At 46.9% G+C, this 20,371-nt stretch overlaps 1 protein-coding gene across 1 annotated transcript; it reads right to left on the bottom strand.

The window, feature by feature from the left end:
* Positions 1-201: 201 nt before the first annotated feature.
* On the bottom strand, positions 202-20,316 carry LOC142881277 (ADAMTS-like protein 2). The gene is made up of 21 exons (XM_076015432.1): positions 19,679-20,316; positions 15,242-15,331; positions 14,430-14,533; positions 11,781-11,856; positions 11,523-11,625; positions 10,560-10,705; positions 10,329-10,452; positions 9,546-9,626; positions 8,643-8,818; positions 8,396-8,530; positions 8,139-8,301; positions 7,296-7,364; positions 6,801-7,167; positions 6,032-6,132; positions 5,650-5,776; positions 5,354-5,567; positions 4,486-4,641; positions 4,143-4,313; positions 3,342-3,518; positions 2,914-3,067; positions 202-2,733 (listed from the first exon to the last, which is right to left on the bottom strand). Exons 1-21 carry the CDS (start codon positions 19,787-19,789, stop codon positions 2,585-2,587), a joined length of 2,994 nt encoding a protein of 997 aa, XP_075871547.1. The 5' UTR covers positions 19,790-20,316; the 3' UTR covers positions 202-2,584.
* Between the last annotated feature and the right edge of the window lie 55 nt (positions 20,317-20,371).

The following is a 20,371-nucleotide window of genomic DNA, read 5'->3' on the forward strand; positions in this document are numbered from 1 at the left end:
TACAGTGAGCCAAAAAAAAAAAAAAAAAAAATCTAAAACAACCCAAGGAAAGACACAGAAACAGCAGCTCTGAAGGCGGCTAACAAAGTGTAAAACAACAGTGTGACGACAGTCTGGCGTCCGCAGGGTATCAGGATCAGCACCATGCAGCAGGTGGAGGGGCGTGGCAGTCCTGCCACCTACTCACACTATTGAAGGGAAGCAGCGCAAACACGCAGGGAGCCACGGGTTGAGCCTCAGCATGTGGTCCAGGTCAGCTCTTCTACTGTCCTCCACGTTGCAAGCGTGTCAAGTGACGCGGCGACGACCGAACTTATGTGGATCTTGCTTAAGTTAGCGTGACGGGGAGGCCACCCAGTGGATTTGCTGACGCATGATAAAATTCCTGGATACAGAGGGAAATATTCATATTGCATGCGCTAAATATTTCCAATCCTGAAACGTTTCACTTTGGAACAAGCTCGACTGGCTCCAACTGGACTTGGCTCAGAAAACCACTGCGGGTCAGGTGTGAAATGACGAGTCAGCAGATGAATGAAGCCGATGGATTTTTCTTTGTAAAAAAAAAAAAAGGTTCGAGTGACGTGTCGGGTGTGCTGTTATGTACGTGGATTTTCACGACAAGAACGTTTTCAAGCCAAGTGTAGTTGAAACGATCATCTCAGCTTTGCAACACCGACTGGTTGAAACCAATTGGGGTACACACGTTTTTCATGGAGATTTTTACTTTAAAGAATCTGATTGCGAAAAAATGAAACTAAGTCAAGGAGTCCCAGTCTGAAGCCAAATGTTGACAATTACTGTTGGCACATGTGAGAACCTTGCATGAGGTCATTAGCATCTCCAGAGGGAGCAGCGTAATGAGGCTGCAGGTGATGTCAGTGGAGTCGGTGCCAGCTGCGGTCTGAGCACCACAACCTTTGACAGTGAGAGTAATACGTCACTGTGTGTGTGTGTGTGTGTGTGTGTGTGTGTGGGGGGGGGGTTCCAGACCCTCACACAAACACCTCAGAGGAAACTGGCAGCAGTTGCATTGTGGGTAACACAGGTGCCAAGTCACGTTTTTGTTGTGATTCTAGCTTTGCCAAAGCCAACTGACCTACTGTTGCTATTATTACTATGACTGGGTTATACATTTATTTGCCTCATCCATATCCATCATGGTATCTTAAGGCCATTCTTGGTCAGGGAGCTTTTGTTTTGCTGCACCAAAGTTCAGCTTGGCGTCGTCGTAGCATAATAGAGACACGGAGGCGTGAATCTGCTCGCCACACTGACACAGAAGTGGAGGGTTTGGGTTTCTTTTTGTCTTTGTTGGATGAGAGGTGCGTGACATCATGGGAGTTGGCCGCTGCTCTCTCACGTTAGTCACTTTAGGGCAGTGGGCTGCACTGCGTCTGCAGGGCAAATTCCTGTTGCATGGGAGGAAGAAGGAGCAGCGGTTGCACATGGACGTGGAAGCAGGAGTACGACTTGGCTGCAAACACTGTGCGGATGGAGCGGCTGCACCTCCACCAGTGGTCACTGCAGGGTCAAGTTGTCTCGGAGGCTTGAATTAATCTTGAGGTAACTCTTGAGTTAATCTGGAGTTAACTCTTGAATTAATCTTGAGTTAATGTTGAGTTAATCTGGAGTTAACTCTTGAATTAATCTCAAATTAACTCTTGAGTTAATCTCAAGTTAACTCTTGAATTAATTTTGAGTTAATTCTGAGTTAATGTTGAGTTAATCTCGAGTTAGCTCTTGAATTAATATCAAATTAAAGTCGAGTTAATCTCAAATTAACTCTTGAATTAATCCCGCGTTACCTCTGGAATTAATCTTGAGTTAACTCGAATTAAGTCTCGAGTTGCCGCTGTCAGAGACACAAAAGCTGTTTTCTTCTATCTTTAATGAGGGACTTTGCCCTGGGATGAGAGGGAATAAAGATAATTATTTAAACAGTTTTCTTTTCCAGGAAACGGACGGGGAGACAGAGTGAGCAGAGGGAGGATGTCGGCTCTCTTCTTGACTCCTCTTGCTGAGGTAAGCAGCCAAACTGATACTGAGCAGGTCTGCCTTCACATTGCTGGGTGGGAGGTGGTCACACGCTGGGGTCTCGCTCCACTGTGTCCCTCTCAGTGTCCGGAACGGTGTGTTTTCACTGCGTTCAGTCAAATTCAATGAAACCACTTCCAGATGTGGGACAATGGACGACTCGCTTTTCGTTTTTTTTTGTTGTTTTTTTTTTTACTGTTGAGTCTCTGAGCCGAGTGCTGAACCTTCAGTGGCGACAACCTGGGCCACGCTAGACAGGAAACAGCACCTCTGGCTGCGATTGAATGGATATTTTTCTTCATCAGAGAGTAAAGTCATTGACCACAGGTTGAACTCTGAGGGTAATGAGTGAGTGAAAAAGTTACACGGTAAAAAAAAAACCCAAACAAAATACATATATATCAATGTCAGAAGACCTTCCATCTCCAGCAGCAGGCTTCTGTTTAGCACCAACATGAGCGAAGGGCGACACTCGGTACCAGTGGTTCATGTCCGGGGGGGTGGGGTGGTGGTGGTTGGAGGGGGGGGGGGGGGTTCAGTATGGACTTCAGGGTCTTGGGGCCTTGCAGGACTGGCAGCAGGCCTTTCTGTAGTACCAGTGGGAGCACAGCTTCACCTTCAGGACCAGGGCGCAGTTCGCCGTGGGCTTGTCTCGACAGGAGTCCTCCAGCGAGACGGACGCCGCCGCGAGGGGCGCTGCCGGGCAAACACAGGCGACGCATAAACAAATTAAGCTCAAACAATTAGCATTCGACTTGCACGGCCCTGCCCGGCGAGCGCTGTCTCGCAGTGCCGCGTCTCCGGGGGGGGAGCGCGACCGCCAGTGCTCGCCGGGCAGGGCATGAGAAAGTGTTGCATCACGGATTGTTTGCGTACCCGGGGCCTCCGTCGCACAGCTTTGGATCTCGCAGCTCTGTCGGGCTTCAGGTTTGGAGGCAGAGTCGCAGCTGTGGCCCCTGGTTACAAGCTCCTCCCCCTGGTAGCACTTCACCTCTCGGACCTGGACGCCGCTCCCGCAGGTCTTGCTGCACTGGATGTCGCAGAGACCAGAGGCCTTGATTAATTGTTACAGACGGATTGCGGGGGGGCTTCCCCACCAGCACCGACTCACATCTACTTGGTTTTGAAGCTTTTCTGTTTAAAAGATCCGAAGATCATAAGCCGGAATTCTCGTAAAATCTCGAATTCCGGCTTATGATCTTCACACCATTCAATGGAAACGCCTGCACATCGCAATTGCACTTTATCGAAAAATAAAGCGATAAGTGCACCCTTTGTGACGTCACTGCGGGCTAGCGACCCACCTGAGACCAGGACGTGGTGAACCACTTGGAGCACGGCCTCTGAAAGCAGGACGAGCTCGTCTCGGGCTTGTTGCTCTGCTCGCAGCTGCTGTCTGGAAACTCCTTGAACACGCCGCCGTCCAGCCCGGCACACACCACCTGGCGCTGGCGCAAGCCCCGCCCACACGTGGCATTGCACTGGTTCACACACACACACGCAGAATTGGTGCATCACACGGACACCAAAAACAAAAGACAAATGAAAACCGTCTGGGACTGACTAGAAAAACCCCTGTCAGTGAGATTACAGTGAATGCAGTGAAATACTCTAGGCCAACAGCAGGGGTCACCAACCTCTTTGAACCCAAGAGCTACTTAATGGCCACTGTTTGAAAGAGAATCCGGGCCACAAGAAGAGAAAAACAATATTACAGGAAGGAGATTTTAATTTGAGTTCAAAATTTCGTGAATAAATTCAAAATTTCATGAAAAAGGCGACGTAAAAAAAAAAAACGCAATTCTGTGAATAAAGTCGACACAAATGAAGTGTAAATTGGTGACCAGACTGGATGGATGGTGGATGAACCCACAGTCATCAGGAAACTGGAGAAAAGAGAAGTTCTCCACTGTTGGTGACCCCTGCCCTTGACCTTTTAGCCCATGCGCGAGCCTGACCTTGGCATCCTTGGGAAAAAATAGATTGATTGATTGATTGATTGAGAATTGATCTACGTTGCATCCACCAGGTGAACCATCATAGTGTGAACAGGGAAAAGTCAAGATTATGTAGACTCGCATTACGTATTGACTGAAAATCTTTACCTGTTGCCATTCCTGTTCAACCCAGTGGGGGGCGCAATCTCTGTCCCCGCAGGGGTAGATGGCCAGAGGGCGTAACAACTGGTCACACTGCTCCTCTGACATCACTACCCCTCCTGAAGAACGACATGTCACTGCACGCACCATCCTTCCCTCGCCACACACACCTGAGCACTGGCGCGCACACACACAGCGTTTCAGCACACGTGTCTATGTGGAAGGTGTGCAAGTTTCAAATCACTTGAGTGTGTGTGTGTGTGTGTGTGTGTGTGTGTGTGTGTGTGTGTGTGTGTGTGTGTGTGTGTGTGTGTGTGTGTGTGTGTGTGTGAGAAAGAGAGACACTCACAGGTCCCCAGTCAGAAACGGTCCATCTCCGATCGCACGGCGGTCCTTCGCACTCCTGGTTCTCCACTGGTTTGGACGACTGGTTGCAGAGATTGACCTCCATGGAGCAGCGCACCTCCCGAGTGTGCACGCCCCGAGAGCCACAGCGGGCAGAACACTAGCGCACAGTCACATGCACGCACACGCACACACAGAGAAAAGTAGCCTATGACAATACATCTCATGTGCTGCTCATACAAGACATACAGGCTGTGTCTCAATCCAGGGTCTGCATCCTTGGAAGGAAGCGTCCTCCCAAGGACCCGGCCCAGAAGGACCCGGCCCAGAAGGACCGACCCAAACCCCGCCTCCCCGATAACCACACGGGACGGTCTAGCCTTCGGCGTATTTCCTGGTTGCGTCACCGCCGTTCCCTCCTGCTGGCCAACCCAGGAAGTGAGGTTTTCATAGCATCAAGCTAACCATTGGTTCTCCCTCTAACGATGGCGTTGGATGTTCCAATAAGTAAAAACCCTGCGTTAAAAACTGAATATTTGATGTGAAATTTCAATACTTAAATTTATACGTGGTGTCTTTGCCAGTAGATGGCGCTAATTTCATCCGACTTCCCAGGATCCCAGGATGCTTTGGAAGGATACACCAAGGAATCCAGCTAAAAGTAGGCCGCATTCCCAGTGCGCATTTGGAGTGTCCTTCAGACTTTCAGGAATTGGGAGGAGCCTTCACGCAGTGCTATGACGCAACTTCCTTTCAAATGCAGCCTTCCAAGATGCAGAGCCTGAGTTGAGACGCAGCCACAGTCCGTCATGTCATGGATCACACACTGGCACATCCCTCCATCAGATCAGGCACGCTGCACTGTGGCTTACCTCGGACCACTCAGACACCTCCCACTGGGGTCCACAGCTCTGGCCCTGACAAACCTTTCTATTGGCCGGTTTGTGCAGGTCGTGCGACAGACACAGCGAGTCGTAGACGGAGGAGTCGAGGCCGGGGGAGAGCATCTTCCAGCAGCGCACCGTGCGGTACTGGACGCCCTCGCCACACGTCCGAGAGCACTCGCTCCAACCGCTCGTCTCCCACCTGAGGACGCCATCAGAGTCACCACGGTGAGTTTTCATACACAGATCTTTTCTGGTAATTAGGAGATCTTTTTTGCTGACACCTTGGAGGACATTCCTTCCCGGTGCAGAACTCGTGTGTGGGCTCAGGTCTGCTCAGCGAGTCGCAGTAGCTGTCGTCTACCTCGGTTCCGTCGTAGCGCACACAAAGGGCGTAGCTAGTGGTGATACCTGGCAACACGCACACATCCAAACAGTAAGCACCCAACTTTTTGTTGTGTGCATCGCAGCGAGATAACGGAGAATAAAGAGCATCTCAAACTACGTGGTTCATTCAGGATGGACCCTCAATAAACCCCTTGTCCACCGTCTATCCACTGAGCTGCCATCTGTCTCACACACAACGTCTGAACAAGCTGCTGCAACATTGAGAAGTTTCAGTCACACTTTCTATGAAGGATGAGCTGCAATAAAAATACAATTTACCTGTTGTACAAGTCGAGCTGCATGGAGCATAAGCAGAAACTTTCCAGCGATATATGTCTGCAAGACCGATGTCTTGATCCAGACCAACATCAAAGTCATTACTGAGGAGACATGAGCAGACAGGCAGGGACACCTCATTAACTCGCCATTTCTAAACGCACGAAGCTAAGCTAAGTGCTAAGTGAGTAAAGTTTGGCGGTTGCGTCGAAGGCGAAACAATGGAGTCGATTGAATCCTCAAGTGATGGCGTCCTGGTGATGGTTGGATTAAAGATGAAAAAGAATCAAAGTCTATGTGTTCACCCAATATTGTCCCTGAGAGAGGAGATGTCAGATTTAAACACGACCATCCAGGAGCTCAGATTTTAGCCAGTGAAATTTATACAGTACTTTAGAATGTCTGTGGGACAATTTGAAGGACCGTTCTGTCAACTGGCTCCATGTTTGCTGAGGGAGAGAGCAAATTACCGAGAGCCGATTGATCCGGAACAGCCGCTAGCTACATGTCTGAGGTGAGGTCTGCACGTCATCGACATAGCAACATCATGTTGATGACGTGTCAGAGGTCCAGCCGTTTGCCTATTTGGCTCTGCAAAATTTGACACAAGTTCAACAAATTGCCCATTGGTCCGACCGTAACCCTAACCGTAATGGGAGGTCGGACCAATGAGCAATTTGTCGGACTAATAGGAGGTCGGGACAATGGGAAGTTCCCGATAAATGCGCTTTGCAACCAGTGTAGTGTCATCTGTGCAGCTTTTCCATCGTACCTCTCTGTGTTGGCTGTATGGACCGCCGACACCTGTTGCACTTGCACGAGGACAGCGGCGCTTTTGTCAGAGCTCGTTCCAGTCGCTGCTTCTCTCTGCGAGGAGTGCGTGCCAGCAATCGTGTCCCCGTCCACGTGGACTTCGGCCCGAGTGTCGCTATCCAGTCGAGCTTCTGTTGCAGACAGTATTTCTACACGCTTTTCTAGCGGCGAGCGTGAATCGCCCGCAGTCTGTTTGACCGGGTATGTGTTGGAGTGAGTGAGGGAGTGGTGGTTCCGTTGGCTCTGGTTGTGATGCGAGTCGTGATGAGGCAGAAGGGCGTCTTTGGGGCGAGATGCAGGATCTGCGGGAAGACCACTCTGACTACCTGCAAGCGGACAGATCTCATTCACAACCCATTCAACACTGCTCTGTTACGACACAGTAAGAAAATACAAGACGTATAGAGGTATTAAAGTGTAAACTAGAGAAACCTGTTACATGAAACCTCCTCACCTGGAAAGGGGCGTAGCACGAGGTCATCATCTGTTGTAGACGGATCATCGATGGAATTAGAGGAACTCCCTTATCAAACAGAAACATGGTAATTCATAATCCAGCTCTTTTCAAGTGGACTTGAACCTCCTCTAATATCATCTTCTCCCTAGTGCTGGCGTCACACTCGATAACTGTGCAGCCGATTTGAAAGTCGGGCATAACTGTTGAAGCATCGCAGAGGTTAAAGGTTCAAGTCCCACTAATTGTCACCCCAGAGGTTCCATTTGTCCTCCACATGTAGCCCCTGCACTGAGGGAGCGGGAATCTGCGTGATCTAAACCCCCCAAAGTCCACCCACTGATGGCAAGCAGGGAGGTCATAGAAGTGTTGTAGTCAAGACGGCACCACCCGAAAACCAAGACCTTATCAAGACTAGAGAGTATTGAGATGGAGACCAGACCAAGACTTTAAATATCAAGGGTGTCACTCTGGGTGTCACAAACAGAGAGTAAAACAGCAGCAGCTGGATTCTTTTCCTTTAATATTGTGTCATTACAGTGTTGGCTGAGTCTTGACCGGTCTGGATCAAAAATCCCCAGTCCGTCCAGTATGGGACAGAGACCAGACCCAGTAAACATGCCTCCGAGTCCAAGACGAAAGCCTTAAAAAGTGGTCTGGAGACCAGGACCAACCTCCAGGACTACAACACTAGGCAATAGGAACCATTTCTATAGTCTTCAGAATGAATGTCAATTCAACATTTAACTCTCAAGTCTTTCAAAGTCCAAACACCATCTAGTGGTCTGAAAGCAGGAAAAGTCAACTGGTCAGGATTTGAAAAAAAAACAATGATTGACTTACGATATCCTGATGGTACGAGTGGGCCCCTCTCCTCAACATCATTGTCATTGTGGCGGTACAAATGATCGGCGCCATCATCTGGTCTGTAGACCAAAATAGCCGCCGGTGGTGGAGGGCTGGGCGTCCTGATCTCCCACATGACCTTCTCCTCTTCCTCCTGCAACTGGACATTATTGGCGCTCGTTGAAAAGACACCTCAGCACCCCCTGGCTGTGGTTTGTGGCACTGCAAGGATCCCTGCCGACGTCCCCGTTTACCTCGTTGTACGTGAGGTTGCCGTAAGTGTGGGCAGAGCCTGTGGCCACGCCCTCGGCTGCTGCAGCGTCACGTGACGGCCGAGGGACGGTGTACTCGTAAGTGATGTGGGGCAGCTTCCCGTTCAGGTTGTAGTACTTCACGATCAGAGAGAACATCACAGCTTTGTGACTTCATTCAAGAATGAAGGTCATTCTTTCATCTACAAAAAGAATTGGAACACCAAAATGTGTGTGTTTGTGTTTTCACCATAACGTTGAGGCCTTGGAGGGTCGGGCCCTGAGCAATGATATACTCCAGTCCATCAGAGAACACGTTGCTTGGTCGTCGGTATTTGAAGACTGTTCCTGCCACGGGGTAGTTTTGAGGGTTGTCAAACACAGTGTTTCCATTGAAGAAGAAGTGACCCTCCTCATCCGACAGAGCTGAGTCAGAGGGCGACACATTGGGATTGGGATTAAGGCGGTGATACGTGTGAAGCCTCATGTCCACACTAGGATGTGATTGACGAAAGGTTTGGAAGGTGCAAGACATTAGACCTGACAGTGATTGTGGTGGCTGTTCTTGTGTTCAGCACGTTTGAAACACAGGTCCAGTGTGTGATATTTGGCTTGATTTATGATTTTTATATTAAATACATATTAAATACACTAACAAAAATGTATACTCACAGTACAGTACAAGTAAGTATAAAAGTAATTTGGTTTTCCTACCCTTAAAACGGTTTTCATGTATACCGTATATATAAGAATATACATATATCAAGGGTCTTGCCCCCATTTGTAGTTCACCGGCAAGCTTTGGAGAGGGAGGGTACTGCATCCCTAAGGGAACTTGAGTGAAAAAGTGCTGCAATCTAAAATACAACCACTTGATGTCTCTGTTTCCTCTTAAAAATCTCCAAATAGTACACACTTAACCTGCCGCCATATTTCTAAGGAAGCCTGCTGTGGACAATCCAGCTGCCTGACAGGACGTTACGTAATTAGGGAAAACGCTCGGGTCCTCAAATAAACCAACAAGGAAGTAGAAGGTGGGCGAGGTATCCAGGTTTGTGTGCGCAGGCCACCGTAGTTCACTGGCACGCTCAGGAGGGAGGGGGAGGGAGAGTGAAAGACGCTGCAACCTAAAATGTAACCACTTGGTTCTCACCCAAGATGTTCTCAGTCTTGTGCCTCTCTATGATCTGAATGTCTGAAGCTCCACTTGGGATGTTGGTGATGAACACATAGCCTATGGACAGAATCGTTCACTTTAGATCTCAGAATGACCACCGGTTGCAAATACTGCCACCAGCAGTGCAAGACAAGGAGAACTGCAAGAAATACTATTGATAAGGGAATAAGTTTGCATTGTAAATTGCGTTTTGTCCCTCTATTACAAATAGACATGTGTATCAAACATGTTTCAAGAATTGTACAATACAAATTACGAAAAGCAACCGTCTTTGATCCAGTGTAACTCTTATGTATTGCTGGAAGCTCACAATAACCAGACTGTAGACCGTAAAAGAAAAAAAAAAGTTCAATACCTAAATATGTAATGTTTTATATATTTTATATGAGGGGTTGCTGTTCTACATAATCTAAAATGTAATCTAAAATATAAAACTTGGACAGTATCTACAACTTGTTTATTTCAAACTTTTTGGTTTAATCTATATTCCATATGTGTTCATTCATAGTTCTGACGCCTTGAGTCCCAAACTACAATGTCAACATGAAAAAGACAGAAAACCCATTCAATCAGAAGCATGTGGCCCAACCTGTGACTGGTGGTCTGCATTTATTTTCAGACATTTTCAGACGTTTTGTTGGCTGAGCCGTCGGTGATGTTGCTTTGCCGTGATGGTAATCAATCATTCCCAGGTTGTTGTATCATCAACCGTACAACAGCATACAAATCTCTTTGGATGTGTGTTTGTGTGTGTGTTACCTAACTGTGCGAGTGCCTTCCGATATGATCCGGAGACGCGCTGGCATGACGTCCCATTGCCTCCACACGCTCCACATCTGTCCACAGTCAAAGTGCTATACAGCTCGCCATCGCAGCCCACAGGCTGGTAAGAACATACACCCAGAGACTTGAAGCCGTCGGCTCCTCCCACCAGTTCCCGTCCGCAACAAAACACCAGATTCGCCCACAAATCCCGAGAGCACGCCTCACCTGACACGCTCCCTCGATACACACTCCGTGGTGTTTGGTATCGCGGCAGAAGGTCCCATCGTGGGCGGGAACGAGCAGCTGTCGCTCGCCACTGACAGTCGTGCACTGCAGGTCACATGGCTTATTGGAGATGCTGATGTAATCAGCTACACAGGAGATTTTAGACACATTGAGATGAATGTGTTGGTTTTCTTCCCTTGGAGAACTGCAAAGAGTTAACTTGGACCGACAATACAATGTAACCAAAGAGCAGCAGACCATTTCAAGTGTGCCTAAACCATAGGTGTCAAACTCTGGCCCGCGGGCCAAATTTGGCCTGCAGTGTCATTATGTTTGGCCCACAAGGCCAATACAAAAATCACTACTGCAGCTGTTATACAGCACATGTACCACTAATACTACAAACCCCAGATTGCTCCATCAGGACTGGATGTTCATTGACGGATGTGATTGTGATTTAATTGGTTTATTGTTGTTATGCTATTTTTTAAATGTATTATCAGCCGGTGTTGAAATTGAAATCAGAAGGCTGCAAATAAAAAAGTGGCTTACGACTTTTATTTACATTTTATTTTTGGAAATTCAATTTCTCATTATTTATTGTATAATATTAAGCTTTTGTTTTGAATAAATATCAAGGTTGGACCTTTGGCGACTTTGTCCAAGTTTTAAATGTTGTTTATTTGACTTTGACACCTCTGGCCTAAACTCTACTCAGTTCATTTGTGGCATGAAGCAATGTAACTGGCTCGTTTCACATTTGTGAGTCAACAGCGACGCTGACGCAGTCGTACAGGATGAAGGACTGCATTACAGTTATGGCTTAAACTGCTGCGAGATAAACAACTAACGTTATTCTTACTATAATTCATTTTCAGGAGGACAATACGCAGTTGCAAGGCAGGCATAAACAAAGAACAAAGCACAACAGTGAGTGGTGCAGATGGTGAGCGGAGGTCCTACCCGGGTAGAGTGGAACCCACTGGTAGGATCTCCTTCCAAAGGCTTTCGAGTTGAACTGTGAACACTGGTGCTGTTTGAAGCTCACAATGGGGCTGGGACAAGGCTGCTCAGCAACACACACACACACACACACACACACACACACACACACACACACACACACACACACACACACACACACACACACACACGGTTGGCAAGTTTTACTCTGGTTTTGACTGAATCGCTGGTTTCTGCTTGTATCACTGTGACTGGTACCTGGTTCGGGCAGAGTTGGTACTGCTTGGGAGAACCATGGCAATATGAGCTATTTTCATTCTGTGTGGTGGACAGTCTGCATTGGAAAAAAAAACACACACAATATTACAAACAGAATAACAATCCATGAAGGCATATAGAGAGAAGGGTTGTTTTTATGCCAAACACTCAGAAACACCTTTTTGAAACATTCCACCTGCGAAGACGTTCATAGAAAATAGACAGAAAACATTTCCATCTACTGTTTTCACACATCCCAAAGAGATGCATTGCATTGAAAGTTTGCGACTAGTTCAATTTAATTGATTCAATTCTTCATCGGCAAATAATTGATGATCGATTAATTGTCGATTCAATTACCAATTGACGACGAATCAATATTCAATAAATTGCCAATTCAATTCTTAATTGACGGTTAATCAGTAATGGATTCACTGTTAACATCCCAAATAGAAACAAGATTCAAACCTGTTTCCCACCACTGAAGTGTGGAGACTTCTCCTTGTTTAACTGTGCAGTTTATGAGTTGATGAGTATTGCACAGGTCTGAGTGTGACCTCTGGCTGAGGAGTGAATGCATCTGTCTTTCATTACCACGCAACACCTCCCCAGCCCCTCTATCCGTGCCTTCCTTCTTCCTTCAGCACATCTCTCTCTCTCTCCACTGTTTACATGGTGGTGCAGGAGGAGGTGAAGCGGAGGCCGCTTTCTGACGGTGTCGCATGAACAGCAATAATCCGGCAGAAGGTGACGAAGGAAGAGAGAATACATTTTGTGAAAACAGCTAAAAAAGTCAAAGTGTTGGAGGAGGACGACGGGAGAAACGGAGGAGGAAGAGGAGGAGGAGGGAGAGAGCAGGCTTGAGATTGTGGGAAGAAGTGCTAAAGGCAATTAGAATGGGAAAACATGTGAAAGGGGGAACAAAGACAGGACAGGGAAGACGGAGGAGGGGAGCGCCGGGGAGAGGCAGAAGGCCAGCGGCGAGGGCAGCGTGGCGTTAATCTTGGTTGACAGAAACTTCCGCTGCTCTGACCGGGGGGGAGGTCAGAGGTCACAGGATGGCTACAAACACACACATTCTGTCAGCGCCTGAACTCACTCGCTCTCCTCCGGGGGCCACGTGTCATCGCTGCGTCCGCGGCGCGTCGAGGAGGCGTCCGCAGCAAAAGCGCCGCCTTCGATTTGCCGTTGCCATTTGTTTTTCCATTTGGCCGGTAAAATTATTTAGAAGCTGTGCAAAAAACTCAACTCATAGCCTCCCCCATCAGCTGCACTTCCACGGCAGTGTTCGCACAGTAACGCCGATATTTCTAAAGATTTCGACCAAGTGCTTTGCAGGTGTTTCCACTGAACGGTGTGAAGATCATCAGCCATAGTTCTCATCAAAGCTGGTGCAGTGAGACTCCACTGTGAGGAGGATGGAGGTCCAAAACATTTCTGCATTTTCACTGCTCAGTCAACTGGTCACATGATGACCCCGTCTGCTGACGTGTCAATGCCAAAAAAAAGTGTTTCCATGACACTTTTTTGATATTCCTCTATATGAACCGTTCAGCCATGTTCAGGTCCAGGTTCAGCTGTTTCCACCACCAGGTTTTATTATCGTCGTATTAAGGTTTTGGAGCAATTCTAGGGGTGATGAAGACGCAGCGACAGAGACAATGAACAGAAACATCGCACAACATTTCCAGGAAGTGGAGGTCTTCCCAAGCCCCTTTAAAGCTAAAGACCTGGGAGCCAGGAACTGGACTGCTATGGGTGCATGTCCTGAAAGACTATGGTGACCGGGTTGAGTCCAATTCTTATTCCTGGAGCAGATTCACATTATGATTATTAAGGAATGTACCAATCTGAAACGAAGACACTTTACTACTCTGGTCTGGGTCGGTGCCGTCTCGACTGCTATCACATGATTTACGTGCATCAGCGCGTCCGTGGCGACAAGCTCGCGCTGAATGATGGAGCGAGCGGTCTGAGGTCAAGGTTCAGAGTTCAGAGGTCAGCCCCGGCGATGATAGCAAAGTTAGCAAAGCTAATTCTAACGCTAATTCAAATATAAGAACAAAGAGGGGTTTTGTCGGATTGGTTGCTTGAGACGGCACCGCTAACGATGAACCATCCTCCACTGTGGAGGAATGTGGACGTGAAGTGGAGATGAACAGATTAGCCGCGCTGTGCAAGTGACACGAACGGAAAGCCTGCAATGAACGTCATGTTTGCTTGCGATATGAGAGGGAACTTTGTCAGACGCAGAGTTGTTGTTGGAACTTGCATGTGAATTTATTTGTAGCACTGAGCTGTGACATTGGTGCTGGTTTGGTGCTTGTGTATTGGTTCTTCCCAGTGTTTTAAAACTGGAATGCCTTTGTCCCAGTATGGTTGGTATGTTTCCAGGTCTTTTTGGTTGTGTGAAGACCTCTAATAAATTCATTCTTGAAATGTTCTTTCAATGTAAATTCAGATCTAGAGTGAGCCTCGTTTCCAGATCGCTGGGGTTTTAAAAAAACTACTGAATATTACATTACATATATAGACACCGATCATCTGAAAAGACGTGCTAAAGGTACTTGCACTGTCCCCTATAGCCAACGATTGTCAAAGTTTAAACACAATACTATCAGAAGAACCATTTGAAGACACATTAATTACCGCTGGATCAAACAGTGTCTCTCCTGACTCCTCACTCCTCCACCACAGCTCCTGGAGCAGGAAGACCAGCTGGACCACTCCCCCCACCACTGGAACACCTCCTCCTGGGAAAACACAGCAACAGACGATTCAGAGAACACATAAGAGCACATCGCTCAAGTTCTCAATCAAACACCGCTCATACAGGCTAAAGCAGGGGTGGCTAAACTGGTTGACTGCTGGGGCCACAATGGGTTGTAAAATGTGCCGGGGGGGGGGAGGGTAGCGGAGCAGCAGCAGATGGATGGAGTGTTTTGGCGAGTCACCTTCTTGGAGGAGACAATCTATCCTGGGATATGATGGAGAAAACATGTTGCTGTAACGTCAATGGAAAATGAAGCAAAGCAAAGTTGCAACCAAAGCAGTGTCTTTGAAGCCCCACCAGGGTGTTTTGCTCTTAGAACCACCCAGAACCATCTAGGACCATCTAGAACCATCCAGAACCATCCAGAACCACCAGGGTGTTTAGCTCTTTATTGACAGGACTCTGAAAACACTGGAAACATGGAGGAAATACAGCTATTTTATGACTCACTGACTATTAATATCATTTCTTGAAGGTCAGCAGGCCAGATTAAAAAATTTAATGGGCCGAATATGGCCCCCGGGCCGTAGTTTGCCCACCCCTGGGCTAAAGCAAAGAGATCAAACATCAAACTGATTTGTCATCCAAAGTAACCCGTTTTGTGTGTTCATGTGCATGCATGAGTCCGTGTGTGTTTGTCCCCGTGTGTGTGTGTGTGTGTGTGTGTGTGTGTGTGTTGCTGTCTTACCTTGTCGCTTGTGTGTTTGTCATGCTGACTTCCAGCGGCGGCTAACTGTGGCTGGATCTTCCGCTGCTCCACTCGACCTTCAGTTCTATCCTGGCAGACACACACATCAAACAGACCGACACAAACACATGAAACTAACTTTTGTATGATGTTCATACCAAAATGGTATGTATGACTTCCAAACAGTGCTGTGTCGTCTCGGTATCTGCAACGAGACCAGAGGCGCTCCGTCTCAAATGACCGTCCGGCTGATTCAACACATTAAGACAGTAAAGGGAGTCAAGATATTTATGCGATTTGAGTAGTAACAGTTTTGTACGAGCTACTTGTGATGATGATAGTGGGACAACATTAGGAAAGATGATGGTGCCATTTTAAAAGAATGGTCTGCACATCGGCTCTGCCACTGAGACACTCCAATGGCCTAAAATGTTTGAATTAAGACACAAATAAACCATTGTGACACACAAGTGATGTTGTTATCAAGTGATAATCAAGTAAAATGGTCATTTTGATTGTTTTGATTGGCTGTATCTTTTTAGATTGGAAGTGGGTTTCTTAGGAATACATTCAGAAGCACAACCATCATCTGTGTAGCTGTTTTTTTTAGTGCTGCAACAGCGTAGTTTCACAATTTGGGACCAATAACGTACATCTATCTATCTGTCTGTCTGTCTGTCTGTCTGTCCATCCATCAAAGGGAGGATGAAAGAGGTGAGAACATTTCCAATGCAGATTTAGTGCAACATGATGGGGTTCTTAAAGAACTAAAATGAGGACCCTCAGTAAAGTGAAGGTCAAACACCTCTGCAGACCAATCTGAGGCCCCACTGGACCAACCAGAGCAGATATAGTCAAGAATGTAGAAACAGTAACAGATCAGGCCTTGTTTGTCCTGTTAAGGAGAAAAACATCTTCTTCCCCCAGCCTGCGATCTAAGAAGATCCAGATGTCTGGTGGGCATTACAGCGGGGGCACTTAGAAGCCATCCTGCTCTACTTGGTGACTGGCTTCCTTAAAGGGCAGGATTAAGTTGGATTCCACGTGTGCATTTAGTAGTAAGTCTTTGGAGCACTGGGACTGGGGCCAGTGGGACAGATGACCTGCCGCTGCTCTTTTCAGCAGTTTTCTTTTTAAGAAGCTCCCAGGTGGAGCCACTCAAAGCACTCACATCCAGACAGTGGTGAGAAAAAATATCCCATTTGCTAATCAGGCAACCATTCAGAAAGTCAGGAGCTGTGTTTCCATGACGTTTTTTCACAAAATAAAAGCCATATTTCTAAAATTGCGATTTGCAGGTGTTTCCATTGAATGGTGTGAAGATCATCAGCCGTATTTCTGGTCAAACCTCGTCCAGCCAGACTCCACTGTGAGGAGGATGGAGGTACAAAACATTGAGCCATAAATCTGCATTTCCATGTTGTTTGCTGTCCAGGATGGTTGTTATTATTTTCTTATTTTTCTCTTTAATTGCTTGTGAAAAAAAAAAAAAAATCCATCTCTTTCTTTTCCAAACATAACGCGCCATCTTGACTTGAAGTGAACTGGTCATGTGACCAGTTTTTTTTCAATAAGATATGTAGGTTTTGCACAATTCTAGGGGTCATGGAAACACAGCTACCACAGACCCGGACGCGTATTTTCTCTCTTGCAGGTTTGCTTTTGTTCCGTCAAACAAAAACAAATGTAATTCTCGTTAAATCTTGTCCCGAAAGATTTCATGAGAATTACGGCTTATGCGCTTCACACCATTCAATGGAAACACCTGCAAATCGCAATTACACTTTGTCGAAATTTTAGAAATATCGCTTCCAATTTATTTTTTTCGAAAAACTGTTGCGGAATCGCAGCCACTGACTTTGTGAATGGTTGCCTGATTAGCAAACGGGATATTTCTTCTCCCCCACTGTTTGGACTGACATGGGGTGGGATGAAGGGACACCAGTCAAGGATTGCTTCTGCCAGACTTGAGAACCAACCAACAACCACTGACACCCTACCTCATGTGCATGTCTCTGGACGGCGGTGGGAAGCCAGCGTGCTGGACAGAACCCACGCAGACACCACCAGAGCAGAGAGGAGAGCAGGAAGTCTGGGGGATCAATCCCACCATCTTCTCACCATGAGGTGACGCGTCACCCCAGAGTGACTACATTATACTATATGCATTGCACCTGTGCCTACACACTTGAAACAGGCACAGGTTGACCATGCTAGCAGAATGATTGCATTACCGAAGGGGAAAGTTGTGCAATCTGCAGGCCGATGTCTGAGAGCCGTGCAGCGACACCATCGTAAAAGCCAAGGAAATAAAGTGAAACTATGACATCATCGTTCATGTTCACCATTCTTCTTCTGGTGAATGGTGCGAGTGAATAATGTGGGAGAACTGGTGGAAGGCTGTCGCTGCCAAAAAGCATTTTAGACATCGTGCCAAGCGTTGTTGCCATCAGTTCATGTGTAATACTCTTCATACAGGAAGCCCAGCTACAGCTCATTCAATGGTTGGGCTTTTATCATTTGTTGGGTTTAATTTGATATGTTTTTTGGAATGTTTCTCGTCTTTGCATATGTCTCACACTTGTCTCTTTTTGGCATTAGAATCTTATCTTGAAAAAAAAATCTTATCAATGCTTGCAGTGGTGCAATTTTCAACGAAAGCAAAACCTGTGATTTTGTATCTGCAATCTGTAAGGGTAAAACATATTTTAATATATAAATTGCAATAAAGACTTCTTGTATTTTAAAGGCAGCAGCGTATCGACTGGACGATCGAGGCAACACAAACAAACTCCATGTGTGGTGCTTCACCAGCCATTTGCAGGGCATAATTCTCAGTTCCTTTTTGTGGATAAACACAGCCGTGTTTATGGTTTGGAAGAACTCTTAAGTGCTGGTGGTGACCACAGCTGAGGGGGGAAAAATGTCTGCAAACAACTGTGTTGAAAAGCCCTTGGTTATTCATCTGTTTAGAGTTTCAACCATGACACCCAAAGAGAGAAGATAACCCAGACCAATGCTGCCTGCGGCCATTTCCCCTCATGTGAACACTAAATCTTGGTCCTTTGGGGAAAAAAAAAAAAAAAATTAAACTACCAAGTTAAATCAGTTTCCTAATCATTCAAGGCCATAAATGACATTTAGTCAATGTTAAAGCCTACACAGTTCATGGCCTTCATTTCAACCTTTGGGCTTTTTGTTTATAGACCTAATTCAAGATCGCTCGATGTTATTTTCCAGACATCACAAACTCATTTCATTCAGTTGAGAATGAAGCATTGTCAGTGACACTGCCGGTCAACAGTTTGGCCACGTATTTCTGATTGAATGGGTTTTCTTTCATTTTCATGACTGTTGACAGTGCAGATTGTCACTCAAGGCATCAAAATAAAACGATGAATGAACACAGGTGGGATATGTGCTCAACAACAAAGTGTGAAATAACAACAAGTTTTATATTTCAGATGATCCAGAATTGCCACCCTTCATATAAAACACGCAAAACATATTGTTTTTTTGTTTTTTTCCCCCCACATTAATCCACATATCCTGCTCATATATTTGATGTCTTCGGTGTGAATCTACAGTCAAGATAAAGCAGAAACAGGTGAACAGGTGTGTCCTTCTGACCGCCAGTGTACGTATAAACATACACAAATGATAATACTCAGTAGAGTTGTTTAGTTCCTTTACCTACAACTCACATTTTTTTCATTTTATGTTGCGCTGTTGAAAGGAGGGCAGCCTCTGCACCAGAAATGGCGGTGTGCACATCCGATTCCTGTTTTTCTTTGCTAACGATCATTTACAATTTACACATGCACGCACGCGTGCGTGCGTGTCCCTGCCGACTTGTTTACCGTGTAAAGTAAACACATGTTGGAGAGGGAGCCTCTTGTACAAGTCGCCCGGTCCCACCGCGGAGCAGCGGGCATGGAAAGCATCCCACCGGATCCAATGCATCAAGAGTATGCAACCCCCCCCACCCCCCCCCCCCCGCCCCCCACTCACCCCCCCGACAAACAAAAATAGTAGGAAGTCTGCTCGAAGGTAACCGTTAGCTTAGACACACACACACACACACACACACACACACACACACACACACACACACACACACACACACACACACACACTGAGGCTGAGCAGCTTCCGAGCTCCTTTACAACGCAGACCAACCACGTCGCAGTGATGATGAAGCCTAAAGCGAGTTGAAATAAAGGAGGGCAACCGCCGAGCTCGAGCCCCTGAAGACGTGCGACGTTCAAGTGACAGAGTTGCGAGCGAACTCCAACACAGAGACACAGAGACCCCCCCCCCCGCCCCCTCCATTAAAAAAAAAAAAAAAAAAAAAACTTCTCACCGCGGTCGGTGAAAATTAACCGATGCGAAGCGGACACCGGACACCGGGCAGCGACCCTCGGGGAGCCGAGTTACCTTCACGGACCAGCCGCTGCTGGGCGGGAGCCCTGGGAGGTGCAGCAGCAGAAGGGAGCAGCAGACCGGCAGAGCGAAGCCTCCGTGACCGAACATGGTTCGTTCATTCATGCCATGGACCGACAGGCGCTGACTTCCCCTCCCATTACCTCCGCTCCCCTCCTCGCTGCTCCCCTTGTGCCCTCCTTCCTCCTCCCACTTCGACCCCCTTTTGATGTAACTACGCCTCCTGCTCCCGCTGGCTGGCTGGCTGACTGGCTGGCTGGCTGGTTGCAGCCCTCTTCCCCGGTCTCCACACGGTCTCCAAGGCTGAAAACCATCGCTGCTTCTCGCGTTTCATGCCCCCCTGCACCGCCTACCTTCCGCCCGCCCTCCACACCCCGTAGTTGGCTCGATAGTAGCCTAGTTTCTCTCGGTAGTTTGCCATAAGAAAAACTGGTAAAGAAAAGAAAATTGGGAATTAAGACTGCTTCACCTTTGCACAAATACTTAAAGACTTTTTCTTATGACTTTTATTTTTTACTTTTCCTCCCTACATGCGTACGCACACATCTGTACTTTCTATTCCTTACACTGTTACAAAACACGCTTGTTACTTTTGGGTTTGAAATATACATATTCTGTTCAAAGTAATTCACTAATTATTATTTATAATAGTAGATAGATAGATAGATAGATAGATCAGTACTTTAT

Source organism: Nelusetta ayraudi, unplaced genomic scaffold (assembly GCF_046127955.1).
Source record: "Nelusetta ayraudi isolate G7.1 ecotype Tasmania unplaced genomic scaffold, CSIRO-AGI_Nayr_v1 ptg000190l, whole genome shotgun sequence".
Lineage (NCBI taxonomy): Eukaryota > Metazoa > Chordata > Actinopteri > Tetraodontiformes > Monacanthidae > Nelusetta > Nelusetta ayraudi.